Raw genomic sequence first — 19,997 nt, forward strand, 5'->3', positions numbered from 1 at the left:
GGCAGCAGCAGCCGCCCGCATGCTCAGCGATGAACCCCCGTTTTCAGTTCGTTTGTCCCTAAACCTTCTCGTTGCTCTTTCCATGTCCCAATAATGTGAGCTACGCCGGCACTTTGCCTTCCTGCACGCTGTCTGCATCGGCCCAAGCAGCATTTCTCCCTTGCCTCTACCCACTTCTGCCTTTCCTGATTTCTTTTGGAAATCTTGCTCCTTGAGAACAGCCCCTCTTCACCTCTGCTCTTCCCACGTGGGTATTTTGCTGGGCTCAAATCGTTCATTTGCTTCGTATTGCACCCAGGATTGAAATCTAAGCCAAGAAGCACTCTCTTAAAGCATGTTGCAAGTGACGTGCTGTGAAACTCCCTGTCTGTCCTGTTAACCACATTGCATGATTTCAGAGCCCTTAAGCCAAGGATGTTCATCCTGTTGATCAAATGTTGTTCCAGGGTCATTAACTACGGAGGCTTAGGAAAGGATCAGTACTCAGCATGTTTGCTAAGACTTGATATGCTGCCGTTGTTCAGCCTATCAAAGATTTGCTTGCAAGTAACTTTTTTCGACCCGAGGGTTTTAATATTTTAATTTTTTTTTTTTTTTTGTGCCAGATTGACAGCTTCTTTTGACAGAAATTGCAACAATTTTATTCTGACTAGCTTGATGGGGAGAGGAACTGGGAGAGACTCGGGACGATGCCGGCTCTTGAGGAATGTCCACAACACAGGAGCAGTGAGACCGGTACCGGGTGTTTCTCACTGCGTGTGTGTGGTGCTGGCTGCACCACAGGTGACCCAGCCCCGAGCAGGGCACCGCGTTTCCAGGGCTGCTCCTGGCAAGGGCTGCGTTTCAGAAGCTGCTGCCTAAAAGCTGAGCCCTGAGCCCGAGGTTTTGCCGCTCGCCTGTGGCGTAACCCGCTGCCTGCTTCGTTTCACGGCAGGACGTGCGGTTCTTCTGGTAGAAGGACAGAGAGAGTAGTTTTATATTAGATAGCTGCAGTCTGTGTGATGTCTAATAGCAGCTCGATCCAGGCTTTTAGTGCATCACCCACGCACGTCTGTCAGGTTGATAATGGCAAAACAAATATTTAAAACATCTTTTTTGTGTGTGTGTTTTGTTTTCTTCCCTTCCAGGGGCTGTCTGCTTTCAGTTCTCTCTCTCAGTGCCATTTCTGCTGTGACAGGGTGTGTCCTCTGGACCGTTCATGTTCCTATGTGAATAACTGGATCTGTTATCATAGATAAACATTTTATTTTAAACAGAACTCCTGGTGATAAGCTTTTTTGAAAGATCTGAAAAAAATAACTCTTCCTTGCTTGGCTACAATGGTCCTTGTGCAGAGAAAGGTATTTTTGGACATCTGTTCTTTTAATCTTGTTTGTTTTATGAGTGTTACCTTTGAAATGTCAGTTGCTTATCTTAGGGAGTCATACACTGTTTCACTAAAAATAAAATGTTACCTTATTTTTAAATACCAGGCTGTACCTAATCTCACTGTTGTTGGAAAAACTATAGTTATGTTTCCTACAGCTAGACTGAACCAGAAGCAGTAATTCATTACCAGACTATGAAAGCCTTGTAATTGTTCCCAGCGTTTTTATAAATGGTATTTTGATAGTCAAATCCAAAGTGAATGAGAATTGGTTTGTTCTTGAAATTATAATTTTGAAGGTTGTTTTTCCTCTCTCTCTCTCTCTCTCTCTCTGTCTCTCTCTTTTCGCTATAAATGGAGGAGGACCTTTAAAAAACAGACTTTGGAGTTTGTTTAAATATACATATGCATCCAGCTATGTGTAAGTTACTTTTTCTGTTGAAGTTTAGTGAAGACTGCCCTTTAGTTGGGCCAAGTGTTACTGAAGATGCCAAGCTGCAGTATCAAGTTTTTATTGCTGGACTTGAGGTCTTTAGTTATAAATTACTCAGCGTACGGAGCAGGGCCGATGAATCTTGGCTGCTGCTTAGAAGAGGGTGTTGTTTTTATGCAGGGTGAGCAACGTGCGTTTCCCATCCCCTCTGCAGCAGTTAGTTGTCCAGTCAGTCACTGCGGAGATGCCTTGGAGCTGCTCTCAAGTGGGGCCTGCCTTCCCCAGGATTGCGATTAATGGCTTAATTACGGCACGGCACTAATTACATATTTGGTAGCGCCACGTGCAGTTCCAGCAGTAATTGCTGAGGGCTTCTCTGTGTCTTTGGCATGGAGCTTGGGGGAGCTGGGTCCGTTTCACGGGTCTCCTGGGGCAAGGGCTTCTCTTGGGGCACTGCGGCGTGGGGCGACCGTTCCCAGCCTGACGCACCTGGTTTTGCAGCGGGCGCATCAGTCCTTGCGGGCAAGCATTTGCTGGAGGCCAGGAAAGCTTGGGATCTTGGGCATTGTCCTTGGAGGGAAAACAGGCATTTTCTGTTGGCTTTTCAGCCCCCATTGAGCTCTAAGCAGGGCTCCCTATTGCAAATACACGTGTGGCAGGGTGTACCCGAGCCCTTCCTTCAGCCCTGACTTCGGAGCGGTGCGGAGGGAGCGGGAGCAGGGCCCTTCCCAGTTGCTCCCTATGTGGCCTCCCAGCCGCAGTGCCTGCTCTTGCACATTTGGGGTAAGTGATGGAGCTGGTCTGTCAAACGCGGCGTAATCTGGATGCAACACCAAAAAAGAAAAAGAAAAAATGGAATAACTTATGCTCTGTGCTGTTTCTGTCGTCAGGGTTTGTCGTGTTAAAGCGTTTAAATAAACGTGCCTCGTATAAAGTGTAGTTCAGTGCTGAGCGTGGACGGGAACTTGAGGGCTTAATGCCTGGTGAGCGAGGCATAGCAGAAATATTAGGTATTTCCTTGGGACTGAACTGGCTGCCCCAGGAGGTTCTTTGTGGCCTTTTGTGTCCCGTATTGGGTAGATCCGTCTGTGGCTGCTGAATCCCATTACGCGCGTCTGGGAAGCGCGAGTTGTGCCTAGGCAGATGCCTTCCTCAGCAGCTCTTACCCCGCGGGAGAAATGGCAGGAACTGCCATGGACATGGAGGCCTCAGCAGCTCATCAGTGTTTTCAAAGGGTTTCTTTTAAAGCTCTGTTAGAGTTGCTCGAAGTGTGAGAAAAATACAAGCCCTGCCAAGCAATTATGAGCAGGTGCTGCATAATCTCAAACCACTATCAACTTGAAGTACAACTTAAAATACGGTTTAAGAATGTGAACAGCTCTATATTAATGCAGAGGAGAACTTATTTTAATTTCAACATGCGGGAAGACTGGGTGATGTAAATGCCAGACGGAGGCCTTGGGCTTTTCCCTGGTTCCGGGCTTGGCTTGATGCAGCGCCGAGGAGCTGCTCAGGATGCGTCTCCCGGAGCGGTCGCAGGAATTGGGTGGCCTTGGGTGGCCAGGACAGCGACCTGCTGCCTTGGGGGAATGTGGCTGCCCCGCGCTGGTCCGAGGATGCACGTTCAGTGCTTCAGCGTTGGGAACAACGTCCAGGGAGGCACCTGGTAAGCGCTGGTCGGGCCTGAGGCCCGAGGAAGACCATCTCGAGGAGGAAGGCCGGCCGAGGCTGCGTGCTGTGGTGCTGCTCCCCGGATTTAGGTGCTCGCACCCCGGGGGATGCAGAAGCTGAGGGTTACGGGCGAACGCCTGCGCTCTGGCTCCCGGGGATTCAGCCGGGATCCCGGGAAGGGGCCCTGCTGCAGACCCCACCTCGGCAGCTCCGTGCGCTCGTGGGCAGCCCGGGCAGAAGGGACATTCCCTGTTTGTGCTGTTTGGCTTGGGATCTGCCCGTCCACGGGTGCATGTGCGTCAGCTCCCTCCTGCCCCCGGCCTGGAGGGATCGGCAGGCACGGCCTGGTGACAGTGTCAGCTTATGGATGCAGCGGACCTTCCTGCACATCCCTTGCAACGTGCTGCCCTCTCAGCTGTACTCATAACAGTCCTTAATATACAGATATCTATTTATGCATTTTCTTTCTCTTTTTTTTTTTAATTGCTTTTAAGACTTATTTTCACCACTTGGGTTCACACTATCGCCACAATTGTCATCCCTCAGGTTATATCTGAAAGGGAACCGTGCTGCAGTCTGTGGGTCTGGAGGATGAAGTTAGAGGTTGGAAAGTCATTAAATCCTCTTTGTCCCTGTCCCATTCGTGCTGTGAAACTGGCAGGTGCCCCGTGCCAGCTCTGAATAACCACCTGGTCACTGGGCTGTGGAATCTACTTGATCCCGTCATTCCAAACCGAATCCCAGTGGTCTGCAAACTTAGGCTTCTTATTTTTCTTTCAGGACTCTCTGAAGTTTATAGGTAAGCAGGCAGTGTTAAAGGCAGCTTCAAAGGCAAGGGAAGGGCACGTGCTGTTACCTGTGTGGTGTTTGTTTCACCAACCACTGGATGTCACTGCTGCTCCACACACAGGTTCTTCCCAACTTCTGCTCCTTGGATTTGAAGGAGACGAGAGAGTGGAGGCTCCTGGTTTTGGCACCCAAGTAATTCAGTAAAGTTCATATATCTTGGAAAAATTGCTGCAGAGACTCCAGTTCACATTAACAGCATGTAGTTAGAGTTACTGCCATGTTTCAGCCCTCCAATTCTCAGTGCAAGCCAAGAGATGAGGTTGAATGTGCAAGTTATTGCAGCCTGGTGCTGCTTATGGGCCTGATGATGAGTCACTGTGGTGACTGTCCAAGAAGTGTAATCAAATCTCTGGAAAAGGCTAAAATAATGCTCTTACTACAAGTATAAATGCAGTGTTATTATGGCTTGCGAGTGGCACATTTAGCCAGACATGATTTTTCAAGTTGAAGAAGTAAAATATGCTGACAGGTCTGCAGGAATTAAGTTGGATAGGCAGCAGAAAACCCATCTAGACCTCTATTTTTATGTTTTAAACAGTGTATTAAACACAGAGCAAAAAATGCTTTAAAATTGCTTTTAAATTGCAAGCAGATGTTTTGTATTATTCGGGCTTTTGTAATCAGCTGGGGTTTTTCTAATTATGTTAAGCTACTTAGTATCTTTTTGTTCTTACATTGTTAACCGTTTTACTCCTAAATATTATTTTTCTGCAAGAAGAGGATAAAATAAGCGGGCACGATGTTTTGGCTTGTTTGTAGTGTTTGCTTTTGTTTCTGTTATCTGTTGAAATGCCCAGGTTTTGTCCATTTGGAATATAACCCTTGTCTTTTTAAATGGAGACCGAGAAAGCTTTTTGCCTAAGCGTGGGGTGCTGGAGGGCAGCAGCAGCCGCTGCAGCCCGTGCCAGGTCCTGCTTCTCCAAGGGGAAAAGGAGCCCTTACTTTTCTGCCATCCTTCCATGGAGCTTTTCCTTGGCCTTCAGCTGGTGTTCCAGCTTGGCTTGAGATCACCTCTTTCTCATGCTCTCTAATATAACTAAATCACCAAACCTAACCCACAAGAACATGTGCGTATATAAAGCAGGAGGCATTTCTGTCTTTAATCCCCTACTAAAAACACAATGGGAAAAATTTCCTTGGAGAACTGACCTGACGCAAATGCCTCTCATCTCTGCAGAGCTGAGCAGCTTAAGTGCAGGGCTGCAGACTGAAGTGTTGCAATTTGAAATCATCAAAATCTGTTGAGAAGGATTTACGAAAGGCACGCATTAGTGGCCTGAATCCTGCGGTTTAGAAGTCAGTCCCGCACTTGCATGCCCGTAGTTTATAAATAGGATGGGCTGCAGCAAGTTAAGGCCTAGAGGCAGCTGAGATGGGGGATTTTGGCATCAGCAGACGGTGCTTTTAGAGACTGTGCCGCTTCAGAGCTTGCTTGCATCGAACACGAGTAAGAGAAGGTCTTACCATGAGTTGTCCTAGCTCTAATGCGTTCTGATTCTGTAATTTTCATTTTCCCCGGGATCAAAATTAATGGTATGTTTCTGCCATTTTTTTCCCCAGCAGGGGAAGAATTGATAAGGTTTCCCTATAATAAGTGGGAATTTTCTTTGACCTTTCTAACCAAAGATGTGCTGCTTAAATACACATGTATGTCTGTTCTTTGTGTGTGTGGTTTGACTTTAGTTTCAGAACTAAGCTTCAGAATTTTTCTTTCCAAACACAGGAGTGATTCTTTGCACTTAAGCTCTTTGTTGCATGGAGAAAAATATAAACATGGAAGTTTGAGCAGCTGTAAATTCCAGTGCCAGGGTGAGTGATCAGATGGTAAAATCCCCGGCAAACCAACTACCTGGGCTGGTTTTACCTGCAGGAGGCTGTTCCGTTTTACTTAGGTGCATAATTGGGTAAATGGGCATTACAATTGCCAATCAAATGTATTGCTGATAAACATGATTTATATATAGGAAAGCGTGGATTGAATTACTCATACATATTATTTGTTTTTAAATCATCTGTAATCTCTTGGCAGCAGGGGGAGGAAAAAGAAATGATTGAATGGATGTTTTATGTGAAAAAACTGTAGTATGCATCAGTGGACGGAAAAACAAGGCAGGTATGAGGACACGTAGGGAGTGAGAAACAACAGGAGGAAGCGATTATGCCACCCTGTGTGTTTAATGACATGTCCCTGCGTGTGGAGTATTTGGCTCTGGAGATACGGAGCGCTGCCTGTGTAGCACTGATAGCAGGAACAGAAGGGATTCAGGGAGAGACAGAGCTCGGAGGGTACCCGGAGAGCAGGTTTGGAGCTGTCTTTCCTGCACGGCGATCGGTGGGGTGGGAAGTGGAGCACAGGGTGGATTTTGTATTTCCTTAGCAGTAAAACAATAAAAAAGAGTGCGGTGGAATTGGCGAGCGGAATGTTTTAAGTGGCTGTAAAAGTGCTTTTCCATGGTGCACAAAGCTGGGAGCTGCCAGGGCGGCTGTTTAAATTGAAGGGCTTAATAGGAATAAACAGAGGAAAGAGTCGCACTTCCCATGTGCGTCTAGTCAGGGGGTCAGGCAGGTTGATGCCAGCTGTGATTTGTCACCGCCAGTGAGGAAGTGCAAGGCTGACACTGTAACCACACACATGCTGCTCCTGGAGCCTCTTGCCTGAATAGCCTTTCTAGGCGTTTGTAGGGGAAAAGAAACTTTTGTGTTGATTAAAATATGTGTCATTTACTATTGTGATAGCATTTATTTATTAGCAAATTTTAAGTAGACATTACAGTTTCAAATGAGCTGTAAATCCTTGGCCTTTTCCTAAAATCCCGTGGCCTTGCAGTGTGAAACTTGTCATTTTTATTCTGTCGAGGGTTCTGCGCTATTTCTGCTTGAGGACTGTGACGGGCTGTGTCCGTCCGTCCCAAGGGGGAACCCTAGTGTTTCCAGAGGGGATTCTCATCTCACAAGCCCCAGTTTGGGGCTGTCGCTCCCTGCCAGCTGCCCGGCAGTGGTGCTGCTGGTGGCCCTGCCTCGGGGCCGGGGCAGAGCACGGGAGGAAGCCCCGAGCGATTCGGGCAGCGCTCGAGGCTCCCTGCTGCATCCTGCCTCATTTGGGAGGTAAAAAGGGTCTGGAAAGCCTGGAAGCAGGCTGCGATTTGGGCCTCGTGCATCCAGATGAGGCACTTAAGGTGCATTGAGGTATGGATTTCATGGCTTGTTTTTCTTTAATCCAAAGTCCAGCCACCTGTGCAGGTTTCATTTGTGCAAATGTGTCAATGAACAGTTCTGTAAATCTAATGTCAAAACTGATGCAGAAAAATCTTTTTGCAGGTGCAAATACTGGCACTATGACGAGAACCTGCTCACCTCCAGCGTTGTCATTGTCTTCCATAACGAAGGGTGGTCCACACTCATGAGGACAGTTCACAGTGTCATCAAGAGAACGCCGAGGAAATACCTAGCAGAAATTGTGCTGATCGATGATTTTAGCAACAAAGGTATATTTGGCATGTTAGCACACCATGTGTAGAAAAGGAAATATCAGCTTTTAAAAAATGCATTTTTTTGCTTCTGATTTATTACCTGTCACGGCTTGAGTTGACTCTGCAAGAAAAGTAAGTTGATTTTTCAAAGTCATTGCAATTTTCAGTGCAGGATGGGCTCCTTCCCACTGAATTGCTTTCAGTGGTGGCGATATTTTATGTCTATTCAATTCTTTAAAGTACAGAATTTGTGCTGGCTGCTTTTCCACTGTTATGGAGCAGTGTATATCGGAAAGCTGTGGTAAATAGCTCTGCTCTTTGCTCTTGTCAAAATGAACAAATTTGAAGGAGGTTGTGATAAGCCTATTAGGAATATTATTTTTTTCCTTTGCATTCCACAGAGGAATCCTCATTTCAGTTTATACTGTAATACAAATGTGTCTAAGGCTGTTGAATTATTCATTTTCATTATCTTTTAGTTTAAACACAATCTTTAAATGTGTTGAAGTTGTTGTTGCTCCTTATTTTGGGGAGAAGGGGATACTTCTAAGTGCATTTTCATTTTTACCTTTCTTTGACCCACGTATTTCAAAGTTTTCTCAAGTCCTCAGTCCAAAGTTTCTCAAGGGATTTTCTTCTTCCTTTATAATATACATTATGGTCTTGGTACATATTTACAATGTGTGTACTTAAAAGCACGATGTTTTTAAGTGCAAAAAAAAAACCTTTGGCTGTAGTAGTGTTACCTTCAGAATTAATGCACTTTGGGGATAGAAGAATGAAGAAGAATAGAGGCACCAGTGTAAGATGATTGACAGTGGATGTCAATCTGATGCCTGCTTTTAAAACATTTAAAACTTTGAACAAATTTCAGGATAACTATTCAGGATAACGTATTAACCAGTGCAGGGCCAGTTTTTTACCAGATTTTATTGCTGCCTAGTTCTGTAATAGATGTCATTAGAGAAAAGAAGTATATGTAAATAAGAATCTTGTACTCTTGTCGCCCAGACACCATTGAGACGTCAGTTACTGCCTCTGACTTTTTCTCTCTCTTCAAGTATCTAATTTCTTTATCCTGTAACTTACTTGGCAGCAACTGTATTTCTGCTTCATGCACAGGTTTGTGGGGGTAAATCCATGAAACTTGGGAGGCATTCAGGGAGCAAGAGGGAGCAAACCAAAGACGTTCTTAGAAACCCTTTCTGTAGGGTGAAGATCTGTAGGAGGTGCAAATCCGAGATGAAACCTCTTCAGAGGCTCTGTAGGGATGTAAATCCTGGTTTCAGAGAGCTGCCTTTTGCAGGCCGTTGGCTGCTGTGTGTGTGACCTTGCAGGGCAGCTCCTCACTGCAAGGGGAGCTTTGACCCGCTGGCACCGCCATGCTGGCGGTCCCCTTCGCGCCACGAGGAGGAGGATGAGCAAGGGCGGGATTTTAGGAGCAAGGGCGGGATTTTGAGCTGCTCGGGAAGCAGAGGATAAGCTCCCTCGGCCCTCCTCTTTGTTTTTGTAATAGCTGAGTTGGGCAGTGGCCCAGGAGAGACGATGACTCTGCTCTGAAACTCTCTGTTTTATCAAGCGATCGGAGCTTCTCCTAGTCCTGGTTGTTTTCTTGTGGTAAACCAGCAAGGAGCTTGAAAACTTGACTCATCCCACAATCAGGACCATCTTTTTTGGAGTATTAAAAATACTTAGTATGTGTTAATTTTTGTATCATGCCTTGAGATAAGTAGGTGATGTTTTCTGTTTGGTTTTATGGGAGAGGAAAAAGTTTACCTGCATTGTAAACTTCAGTGCATCTGGTTTGCAGTATAGACACTGAGTCCTCCATAATGGTCTCCTGTATCCCTGTACAGCCTTTGAGAATTTGGCTCGGATATGCACACATGCTATAGAACAAAAATATCTTCTCTCCTAAGGGATATAATTTTAGTAATTCAGTCAGCAGACATGTACTGTAGTTTTCCCTTTCAGCTGGGATCACAGCTTTTCTTTAGGGCTGTTCGAGGACTGACTGAGTTAGCAATATAAAATAACTACAACACTGATGGTCTCTAGGAATATTACTAGAGTTTTACTAACGATTGGGCTCAGTTTTGCATGAGAAAATATGCATATGTGATTCGTGGAATAAGTGAGTCTGGCATAATAATTAGCGTAATAAAACAGGTTTCCAAAATGCAAATAATTGTTACAAAAGCTTAAGATTTTTCAAGAAACTTACTTTGAAATACAGAACCTAGGCTCCCCGTGCATATGTGAATAGTTAACAGACACAACCAGCCTGGAACTGACATCCAGCAAGCCCTTGTGTTTATCTTTCCCACACGTGGTCTTCCCACGCAGCTTTCCCAAGTGGCAACGTTGGGTAAAGCGGGCGCAGGACGAGGTCTGCTCGTGTGTGCGAGCAGCTGCCGGGCAAGCCCGGGCTGGAGCAGCCCTCACCCCCTCGCTGCGCAGCTGCTCCGGCTCGCCCCGATAATTCCTTACGGGGCTCGAGGCTGTTGCTCGGTAAACATAGTGAACCTAATTCCCATAACTCGGGTTGCATTCTAGATCAAAAAACCCAGCGTGAGCGTAGGATCTCGCTCCGTTTCTTCCTGCCCGGAGAGGAGGCGCGAGGAGCGTGCCGGGCAGCCTGAAGGGATCTCCAGCCATCGGGAGGGAGCAGCTTAGTCACAGCAGAGCTTAGTCACAACCGAGCTGCTGGTGGCTGTTGGCTTTTGCAGCCACAGTGTCTGATAGAGCAGACAGAGGCTTCATACCTGCCTGCAGAGTCATCGCGGGTGCCTGCGGAGGAAGATTCGCACCGGGAGCCACCGTGGGGCTGCGCTCCGAGAGTGCCTGGTGTTGGAAGGCAGGTTCCCAGCCAAGCACACGTCTGGTCTCCCGCTTTCTTACTGCTTCGGCCCTTGTTCCTCCAGGGACCTGGAATTAAAATGAAGCGTGGCTGTTGCAAGTGCCCCTGCACGGTGATTTAAAATAAAAGCGTGTGGGTCCTTTATGAGAAATCCTACTTTGTTGGAAAACAGTGACATGAAACTGCATATGTCAGTTTATCTGTGTGGTAGCTTATGGGGAGACACAGTTGAAATGTTTGGGAAATGTTATTTTCATTATAATTCTTTGTATGAAGTCAGGGAGCAGGGATTTTTGCAGAACAACTTTTCTTGTTGGTCAAAATAGAGAGGATGGTAACAAGAAGATGCTGCCACTCATTAAATTCTGCCAGTTCTAGTATTTGAATGCAAAAAATCTGTATTGATATATGTTAGAAACCCCAAATCCTGTCCTGGTATCAGTGTGGTCACACTGGTGCCTGTGGACTTTCTTTTCCCACTTTGTCACGAGCATTAGCTGTGTGGAGGATACAGCAAGGATGCTCATGAGGATTCGTGACACTGTATTTCCTGAAGCATTTGAAGCACTTGGTAGCTAATGTATCACCTTTATGGATTTCTGTAGAATAGGGGAAGAGAAGCACTTCCCCCATCTCTCAGTTTTAGTCTTCTATGCCTAGGATCTTCTGAAAGAAAAGGAAGTCTCTCTTTAAAAATTAGTTGATGTACTAAGGCATGAGTGGAGAGCCAAAATAAGGAAACATCACATTGGTGGTTATAATGTTTGAAAGGGTAATACATATAGTTTTAAACAGAAAATAAAAGACTTTGAGGCTGCTGACAGATATCCTAAATTACCAAAATATACAATTTAGGTGGGAAGAAATGATTACTGGCTAAACAGTATTTCTCACCATAAAAATACTGGAGTTTTACACACTTCTGTCACACAACCTTGCAAAGCCAAGCCTTTATAATAAGGGAAAGGGGTAAATTCACAGTTTTCCTGTGGGAAATACCACTTGCTCTTAGCTCTGGCGGGCTTTCAGATATTAGACTGCAAATTCCTGAGACTTGTGCTGTAGAAGAGCGTTACACAATCAGTATTACAGATTTTTACAGCTCCCCATGAGCCTTACAATATTTAACATTTGATAACTAAAACATTTGGTTTCATAGGCAGGAGAGCTGGAAATAACTTCAGGATTTAAAAACTCTAAAACTTTTCTGACAGTCTTTCGGTAACATGTGAAATTTACAGAATAAATAATGGGGTGGTTTAAGGACTCTGTTAGTACCCCTTTGGGATGGCCTCCTAACTCTCTTCCTTAAAAATTATATTACTGCTATCAAATCTCATATTCTATGTCTGTTGTGTGGTATGTTATGTTATATAGTGTATGTAATAATTTTTCTTTCTCTATTCTGGTAATTCAGTGCCCATGATTTTTCTTTCTAGTGCATGAGGATTTACAAAAAGTTACAGATGTGCAAAAGGGAGAGGGAGAAAAGGATGCATAAAACTTTCACTTGAGAAAAACTTTTTTTTTTTTTGTAGGTTTGAAGAGAAGGGATACACAACCTTCTATTAGTGATTTTCAAAAGATTTTCAAAAGATTCAGGAGAATTGCTGAACTGTCAACTTTGGAAACAATGTTTAAAAAATCAGTTTCTATTTCAATTATTTATATGTAGTCTTTGTTTAAACTAGCTCTTTTGGGGGGGATGCTTTCATCAATAATGTACAATCCAGCAGTTGTACTGAAGTGTAAGCCACAGCAATCTCCAGACTCCGATCATTTTAATTTAGGCTGCAGCAGCAGTTACAGCCGAACCACTCAGTGGGTTTATAGCTGCCCCAAGGGATGTCCTTCCCCTGCCACCGGACCCCTCTCCTGGCCCTGCTGCCGTGTCCCTCCCTGACAACATGGCCAAATGGAAAATGGAGGCACCTCATCCACCGCAAAACCTCTGACTTCCCTTGCTAGTTGGATTGCTGACGGATTGATGACTGCCCATGAGATAAGACAAGGTCCAGAGCTGACGTGAGGCCTCGGGTAGGGTCCAGATCTGGGCAAGAACAGGCTGCCCAGGGAGGTTGTGGAGTCTCCTTGTCTGGAGGCCTTCCAAACCCGCCTGGATGCCGCCCTGTGCCACACGCTGTAGGTGTGCCTGCATGAGCAGGAAGGTTGGACTAGATGATCTCTAGAGGTCCCTTCCAACCTTGAATATTCTCTGATCCTGTGAGAAAGAAGATTTGGCTACCAAGGTCCCCCCGCTTTCCCCAAGACCAATCTAGATGAAGGAGGGTATGGCTGAGAATCTGAGTATGGCTGGCTTTTGTTTCAGGTTTCTGCTGGACTGGAACCCAACTATGGAAAATGTTACTGTATAATAACTGAAGCGAATTGCGATTTTTCACATAATTCCAGCTACTTTTAGCACCTCAAACATGTGAAAGAGGAAGGTGTGCCAGGAGGTCAAAACCCCCCAGTCTCACTGTCTTTACATTTAGCAAAAGTTTGTGAACAGTAGTACAAGGAGCCGAATTAAGGCTCTCTTAATCCTGAATGCCCCGGCCAGACGTTTTTAAGTAGACGTTTTTGATCTGGGTGTGTATAAAGCTCATTTCTAAACTTTACCTAAGTACTCCTTTTTTTCTTTTCTTTGTCATTTGATAGCACACTTAAAGGAGCGACTGGACGAGTACATTAAGCAGTGGAATGGCCTTGTAAAGGTATTTCGAAATGAGAGAAGAGAAGGTTTGATCCAAGCTAGAAGCATTGGAGCCCAGAAGGCTAAGCTTGGAAAGGTAGGGACCAGTTTTCACTCATACTTTGTGTTTCTTTTCCTGTGCTTAGTTAGATGCATAAAAATTCCTAGTATTGTCTTATGAATATTGTTTTTAAAGTAGCTTGGTTTTGCTCGATTAAGCTTAACTTTTTTAAATGCAAAAACCTGTCAATGTAGAGGAAGCTGAATTAAATCTGTGTGTACAGAGGTAGTAATGTTTTTTCTTTTTTTCTTTTGAAGGTTTTGATTTACCTAGATGCCCACTGTGAGGTGGGAATTAATTGGTATGCACCACTTGTGGCTCCTATATCTAAGGACAGGTAATGTTCCCTTGTTATTTCCAGTGCTGGCCTCTTCGGGAGAAAAAGCCACAGTAACAACCTTTTCTTTTTTTAACTATAAATGATATGCTGTTTGTTTTATGATGATTTTATTATCTTCCAGAATAAAAGTTATGTTAAGGGAAAAAGCAAAATAGCAAGGCACATAATGATATTTTAATGGGCATGCTGAATATTTTGCTTAGCATAGATTCAAATATGAGAAGAATCTTGTCTTTTTGCAATGAGATGAAAGACTGTAACAGAAATGTTCAACCCAAGGTAAATAAGCAACCTGATTAAACAGTTCCTTTTTATTTATTATTTTTATTTATTTTACTACTGAACAACATGTGGGGTTTTTTTGGAAGAGGAGAAGTAGTAGCAAGAGAGAAAGGCTTAAATTTAATGGGCGCTTAAAAATTATGTGATCTCAAGAGTTTTATAACTTTAATCTTTGGTCTTGCAATATGGTCTTATTGCTTCATCTGAAGTGCTCTGGAGTAGTATAGATATATGAACCTGTATATGAACCTTTTTAAGGCAGTAACTTAGCTTCAAAACCGTTTTGGGGCCAAGATGCTGGAAAGAAGGTAGACATGTCCTGTGTCCTTCTGCTGAGAGCAGCCTTCTGGCCAAGCCCCCTTCTGCTGGCACAGATTTTTCTGCTTTAAAGGAAAGGCCACATTGTTGTCATTTCTTTTACCCCAGCGTGTTTTTCTATCTCGTATAGCATTTGCCTTAAAAACAGAGGAGTGCGCTATGACAAGATTGCAGTTTGGTCAGTTTTACTGGGAAACTTGCTTTGAAAATTCTGGGAGAATAACGAAGTTATGTCCTTTCTTCACTGAATGTTGTATATGACAGCTTGCAGTAATGAGCATATAGCAAATCAGAAAAGAAGATTTATGTTGAAGAGTGCTGCTAAGCGAGCACCAGTAAAAATTTGTTTTGTTTTGTTTTTCTTCTGAAAGTTTGGATTTTCAAATGGGCTAGAGTAGTGAAAATCCATATTTACGATAGTAAAAGCTAGGACTTTATCTTACTTGTGGATAGCCAAGATCTAATAGAAATTATGGGAAGTGATAATCCTGTGAGGACCCAGTCCTCTAAAGGCTGCTCTGTTGCCTCCAGCAATGCTTTATTAGAAGACCAATCGCAAGAGTATGCAGAAGAGAAAACCTATAAATGTGTTGATGTGTTAGCATTTCAGACCTAACCTTGCTGCTTTTGCTGTGTCTTAGAACCTCTTAAAATAACACACGGAAAGGCCTTTCTGTTTTTCCAGTGAGGTTTTGTTTCTAAACAGTAATGCCTTTACCAATGACTTGTCATGTAAGTTGCTCTGCAGGAAAGATTAAAAATGAATGGTGCGAGTTTTAGATTAGACAGATGACTCTTCTTAAATTGTATTTTGCTCTTTCTTTCCCTTCTGTAAATGTTTCAGAACTACATGTACTGTACCTCTAATAGATTACATAGATGGGAATGATTATTCCATTGAGCCCCAGCAAGGTGGGGATGAAGATGGCTTTGCCCGAGGGGCCTGGGACTGGAGTTTGCTATGGAAACGAATCCCATTAAGCCACAAGGAAAAGTCCAAACGAAAGCATAAAACTGAGCCTTATCGGTAAAGAGTGCTGCTTACGTGCTGTGACGTGTGATGAATAACTCTCGACACCCTCTCGTTTTTCCCTCCCCGCTCTTCTCCCCCCACGACCTGCGCTTGGTGTAAAACGGGCTCCCCGCGCGTCCCCCGCCCTGCAGAACCACGTGCACGGTGCCACTTATAGATGTCATAGACGGCAAAACTTACCAGATTGTCCCGCAAGGGGGTGGTGACGAAGACGGGTTTGCTAGAGGAGCGTGGGATTGGAGCATGCTATGGAAGAGGGTTCCTTTGACCAAGCGAGAGAAGGAACTCAGAGGGACAAAAACCGAACCGTATCGGTAATCACTAAACCACTCACCCGTTTCTTCTTCCCTGTTGATCCACTAAAACCCGCATGTCCTCTCCGCTCAGGAACCTGCCCGGTCCTGGCCTCAGCGGCTGCTTTGTTTAATCCGGCGTTTCGCTACAGCTGTTAATTTGCTCAGAGAAGCTTCTGTGTCCCTCCTGCCTCTGCATTCCTGCTCTTGTGGGGTTAATCAGGTGTCCTTCAGAGTGACGAGCTTTACTGGCAACCTAAAATATTGTATGGCTTTTTACCCCCCCCCCCCCCCCCCCCCCGAGAAATCTGTTTCCTTAAAAATACATAGCATATTTTTAAAATAGTGTTGGGAACAAAAGGGCTTAGTGCTAGCCATTTGATTTGAAATAATGAGCATGCTGTGAGGATTCACAATAGCCGGTAATGCACAGAACCTTTAGGCTGCTGTAATGGCTCGGTGCATGCGTCAGTGCTCGTGGATTATGCATGCACACCCCCCAAAAGTACCTTTTATCTTGTTTCTCCCACTTGCTTCACCTCTGACAAAGAAGCATGTGGTTTAAGAATATGGTGTAGATCATTTGGAAGCTCTAGATGTGTTTGGAGGGTTTTATTTAGTGTATGCAGCTTAAGGACAAAACTCTGTGGGAGAACTCTAATAATTTTCATAGAAGCCCAGCCTTTTTCTTTTGCTTTGTGGGAGAGGTGTGGGTTTTGTTTGTTTTTTTTTTGATTTTCCCAAACCTATATGTTTGAAATTTTACTTAGAATCTGGGGTTTCTGGATTGCTTTTCGGGCCTGGGAGTTTGTGGTTCTGCTCTGTTTTTTATTACTTTCCCCTTCGCACTTAACTAATCATGTTACTACATTCGAAAGCAATCTTTACATCTTCACAATCTGGTGTCTCCTATTGCTTGTACATATGATTTAAACATTGTAAGACCTTATGTTGGTAATTGTGCATCCTCACCCATGATTGTTCTGTGCTAAAATGGCAACACATGCAAGGAAGTCATGAAGCTTTGATCCGTTCCGCTTCGTATCCACTATAAATAACACCGTTTTCTGACAAGGCTGTCCACGTTGGAACTGTAATACTCGCTTACAGGGGGATAAAATGTTTTAAACATTGCTGCTGCATTCTGTGTTTACCATCCAAACAGGTCTTAAAATCCTTCAAACTGTTCCCAGAAACACAGAACACATGTTCTCAGAGGGCTTTAAAAGATGACCTTATGTTTAATAATGCTTTGATAGCTACAATGCTTTGTCTTAAAAAGAGACCTTCCCTACATCTGTTATGTGCAGGCCATATGCATTTTGTTGCAGCAGTACCAAGGCAAGACACCTACTAAGGGTTTTGCTAAAACCACAGCCAGAATTGCCTGGTTTGAAAACTGGAAGCACAGAAACTAACTTCTTGTAACGTGGCAGTTGCCTCAGAGCCGAGTTCTTCCAAATCTTTTGTTACAAAAATTAAAGCTTACCACTTCGTATCTCGTGAAATAAACTACAGAACTGACGTAGTTTAGTAATGTCCTCTCCGCTCTGCTCCCTGGCTTCCTAATCCTTGCATCCCTGTGATGCAACAGCAACGTCGGGGAAAAAAATGCAATTGGCAGGCAAGTGGGAAGGGGCATTCAGGGAAAAAAACAGCAGTTGGTGTCTGATCAGGTAGATAGGTCAGATTTACTATTTATGTTGCCATTCTTCTTCCCCAGCCATGCCGGCTCCATAGGGACTAACCCTCTGGGGTGCTTGTTACTTCAAGCAATTCTTCATATATTTATATGCACAAGGAAAATATGTGATCCTTACTACTAGAAGGAAGGCCACTAAGTTAAAAGCCTTAGGGACTCAAAAATAAAAGAAAAATAAGTACTATTAAAAGGAACCTGTCTTTCATTGGTCTGCTCAAGTGATAATGTTTCACCTGTGTTTTACTTAACTCAGCAGAGGGATCTGGCACTTGGATGCTCTTCCTTTCCATGCTGCAGATCATCTACAGGGCCAGGAGGAATTCACTTTTTCCTTGCAAACTTTTTAAAGCGGAGCACTCAGTGGGGACTCCAGGTTTTATCCATTAGGGAGTTTTATGTGCTTACTGATCCCCAGGTGGAAAATGCCTGGTATGTGCACTGAAAATGGCTTAATATACTCTCCTTTCTATTCCAGGGTGAGCAAAGTAGCCAAAAATTCTGGTCCGAACCACTCTGGAGAAAATGCTGTAATCCAAACGACACCTTTTTTTTGACACATTGCAACTTGTTAATTGAACCTTGGCATGCATGGGAGGGCACCGCAGAGCCATTTTTTTCCCCTAAAAACTGGCCTAAATTTAAACTGTGCAACTTGATCCAGGACCCGCTTTAAAACCTCTCTGAGGTTAATAAGTGTCTCATGTGACAGTGGCAGGAAAGAGCCAGAGGGGAAGCTGGAGGGCTGTGCTGGAGCTGGAAACGCTCCGTTCCTGGTGTCATAGGCAGCGAGTGTCCACGTGGCAGCTGTTCAGGGCTCAGGCCTAATTCTGCCGTGCAGCCTCGTGTCTCAGCTCGGCAGCTCCGCTGTGCACCACCGATTCCTGCCAGTTTCCTTAACGCTGCTGTAGATGCTGCTTGGGTGGCTGATGGACTGAATGACCAACTCAGGCCAGTGCTTTGTGTAATTCAAAATAGATACGACAAAACAGGTGGCTTCACCTAAAATGATAAAAATGCAATTTCAGAAAACCTAAATAATAAAAAATGTAATTTCAGAAAATGTCTGGAAGTTTATGTCAGAGCTTCATGGCTTCAAAATGTATTGCCATTAATCCAATCTCCATGGTATGTTAACAGGGAGTTGCTCCCGTTTTGCTGAGTGTTGTCATGTCCTTTTGGCAAGAGTTGCCCTTACTCTGTGCTCTCCTTCCAGGTCCCCTGCAATGGCTGGCGGCTTGTTTGCCATCGAACGGGATTTCTTCTTTGAACTGGGTCTCTATGACCCAGGTCTTCAGATCTGGGGTGGTGAAAATTTTGAGATTTCTTACAAGGTAACCCTGAAAATTAAGAGCTGATTGCATTTGATAGGTCGTCCTTAGTAAATCTTTCTGTTCGGTATCCAGGTGGCCTTACCTCTGATTTTCACTTAAACTGGTTTCAATTGATGCTTGCACCTAAATACCTGATCTGAAACTGTACTGGAAAAAGTGAGAGAAAGTCTGTTTTATTCACTAAAAGCAAACAAACAAACAAAACCACCCTTGAGTTCTCTTACGGTGTTTATAGAGTGATGTTGTTGCTAATAAAAGTGATTATAGAGAAAAATAAGTGTACAGTTCATGCACAGGTACATGTAAAATGTACAGAAGTGCAACAAAGTATCTAATTTCTTCCTCTCTGGTATTTTTGGGGTGAAAAGTGATCTCATGGACTTTGCCAAATTCTGAGGATTTCTTTACGAAAAGAAGGACCTTCATAACACACCCTGTAACTGCAGGATGCAAAATCACTGCAGAGGATTTTATTTGCAATCCTAGACATGTGCATGGTCCTCAGTTGGCGGGACATATAAGACAATAAATATTAACCTCCTGCAGCCTTAGTATTCATAAAGGCACAAGCATCGGACAGCAAGAATCTGCCCCAATCAGCAAACAAAACTGCATTTCTGCTCTAACATCCCCCCAGTGATCAGCAATGCAATCCTAGAAGAGTTTTACAGAAAGTGCTGTCAGAGCTGCCCAGCCTGCCTTGCTGTCAGTGATTTTGAGGAAAGATCAGGCTGCATTTCCTCAGCTGTAACTTCATGTATAAAGGCATTAGTGAGGATGTTGTATATACAGGGTCCTTATCCTTCTGATTATCCATCTTGCTTCAATTGAAATCGTGGCTGAGTTTGCACAGAGTAGTTCCTAACTCAAGTAGGTATTCAGTGCTGATTGGGTAGCTGCTCCAGATTGGTTTAACATAGATCAGAATCAGCCTTCAAAAGACCTAGATAACACTTGTGTAAGTGCTGCATGCTGGCTTCTCCACAACAGGTATCATGGCTTTCCATATTAGAAGTTCTTAGTAATTTATTCTGGTGAAACTGTGTAAGAAAAATGATATGATAATAAAATGTTTGAAATGAAGGTAGTAAAATATTCTATCTATCTTTCCTAATAATGATAAATTATATTCTTTAATCTGGAATTCAGTCTAATTTGGAAAGAGCTATATCGAATATTGATTTGATGCTGCGTTTCAAACTCATCAAAACTATGAACAACTAAACTACAGATTATTTAAGATACCTTTCCATTAGGTTCTCTTTTAGATAATATCATTAATCCATTTGTACT

At 43.9% G+C, this 19,997-nt stretch overlaps 1 protein-coding gene across 2 annotated transcripts in view; it reads left to right on the forward strand.

The window, feature by feature from the left end:
- The window catches only part of GALNT7 (polypeptide N-acetylgalactosaminyltransferase 7), a 34,337-nt gene that overhangs the window by 5,240 nt on the left and 9,100 nt on the right, over nt 1-19,997 (forward strand). Inside the window, exons 2-6 of one of the 2 annotated variants that reach the window (XM_026048638.1) lie at nt 7,638-7,804; nt 13,311-13,441; nt 13,663-13,742; nt 15,190-15,372; nt 18,587-18,704. In XM_026048638.1, coding sequence (XP_025904423.1) covers nt 7,638-7,804; nt 13,311-13,441; nt 13,663-13,742; nt 15,190-15,372; nt 18,587-18,704 — 679 coding nt within the window. Of the gene's footprint in view, nt 1-7,637; nt 7,805-13,310; nt 13,442-13,662; nt 13,743-15,189; nt 15,373-15,509; nt 15,693-18,586; nt 18,705-19,997 lie in introns of both variants that reach the window. The other variant, XM_026048639.1, reaches the window with a different exon arrangement.

Source organism: Nothoprocta perdicaria, unplaced genomic scaffold (genome assembly GCF_003342845.1).
Source record: "Nothoprocta perdicaria isolate Ctin4 unplaced genomic scaffold, notPer1 scaffold_56, whole genome shotgun sequence".
Classification (NCBI taxonomy): Eukaryota; Metazoa; Chordata; class Aves; order Tinamiformes; family Tinamidae; genus Nothoprocta; species Nothoprocta perdicaria.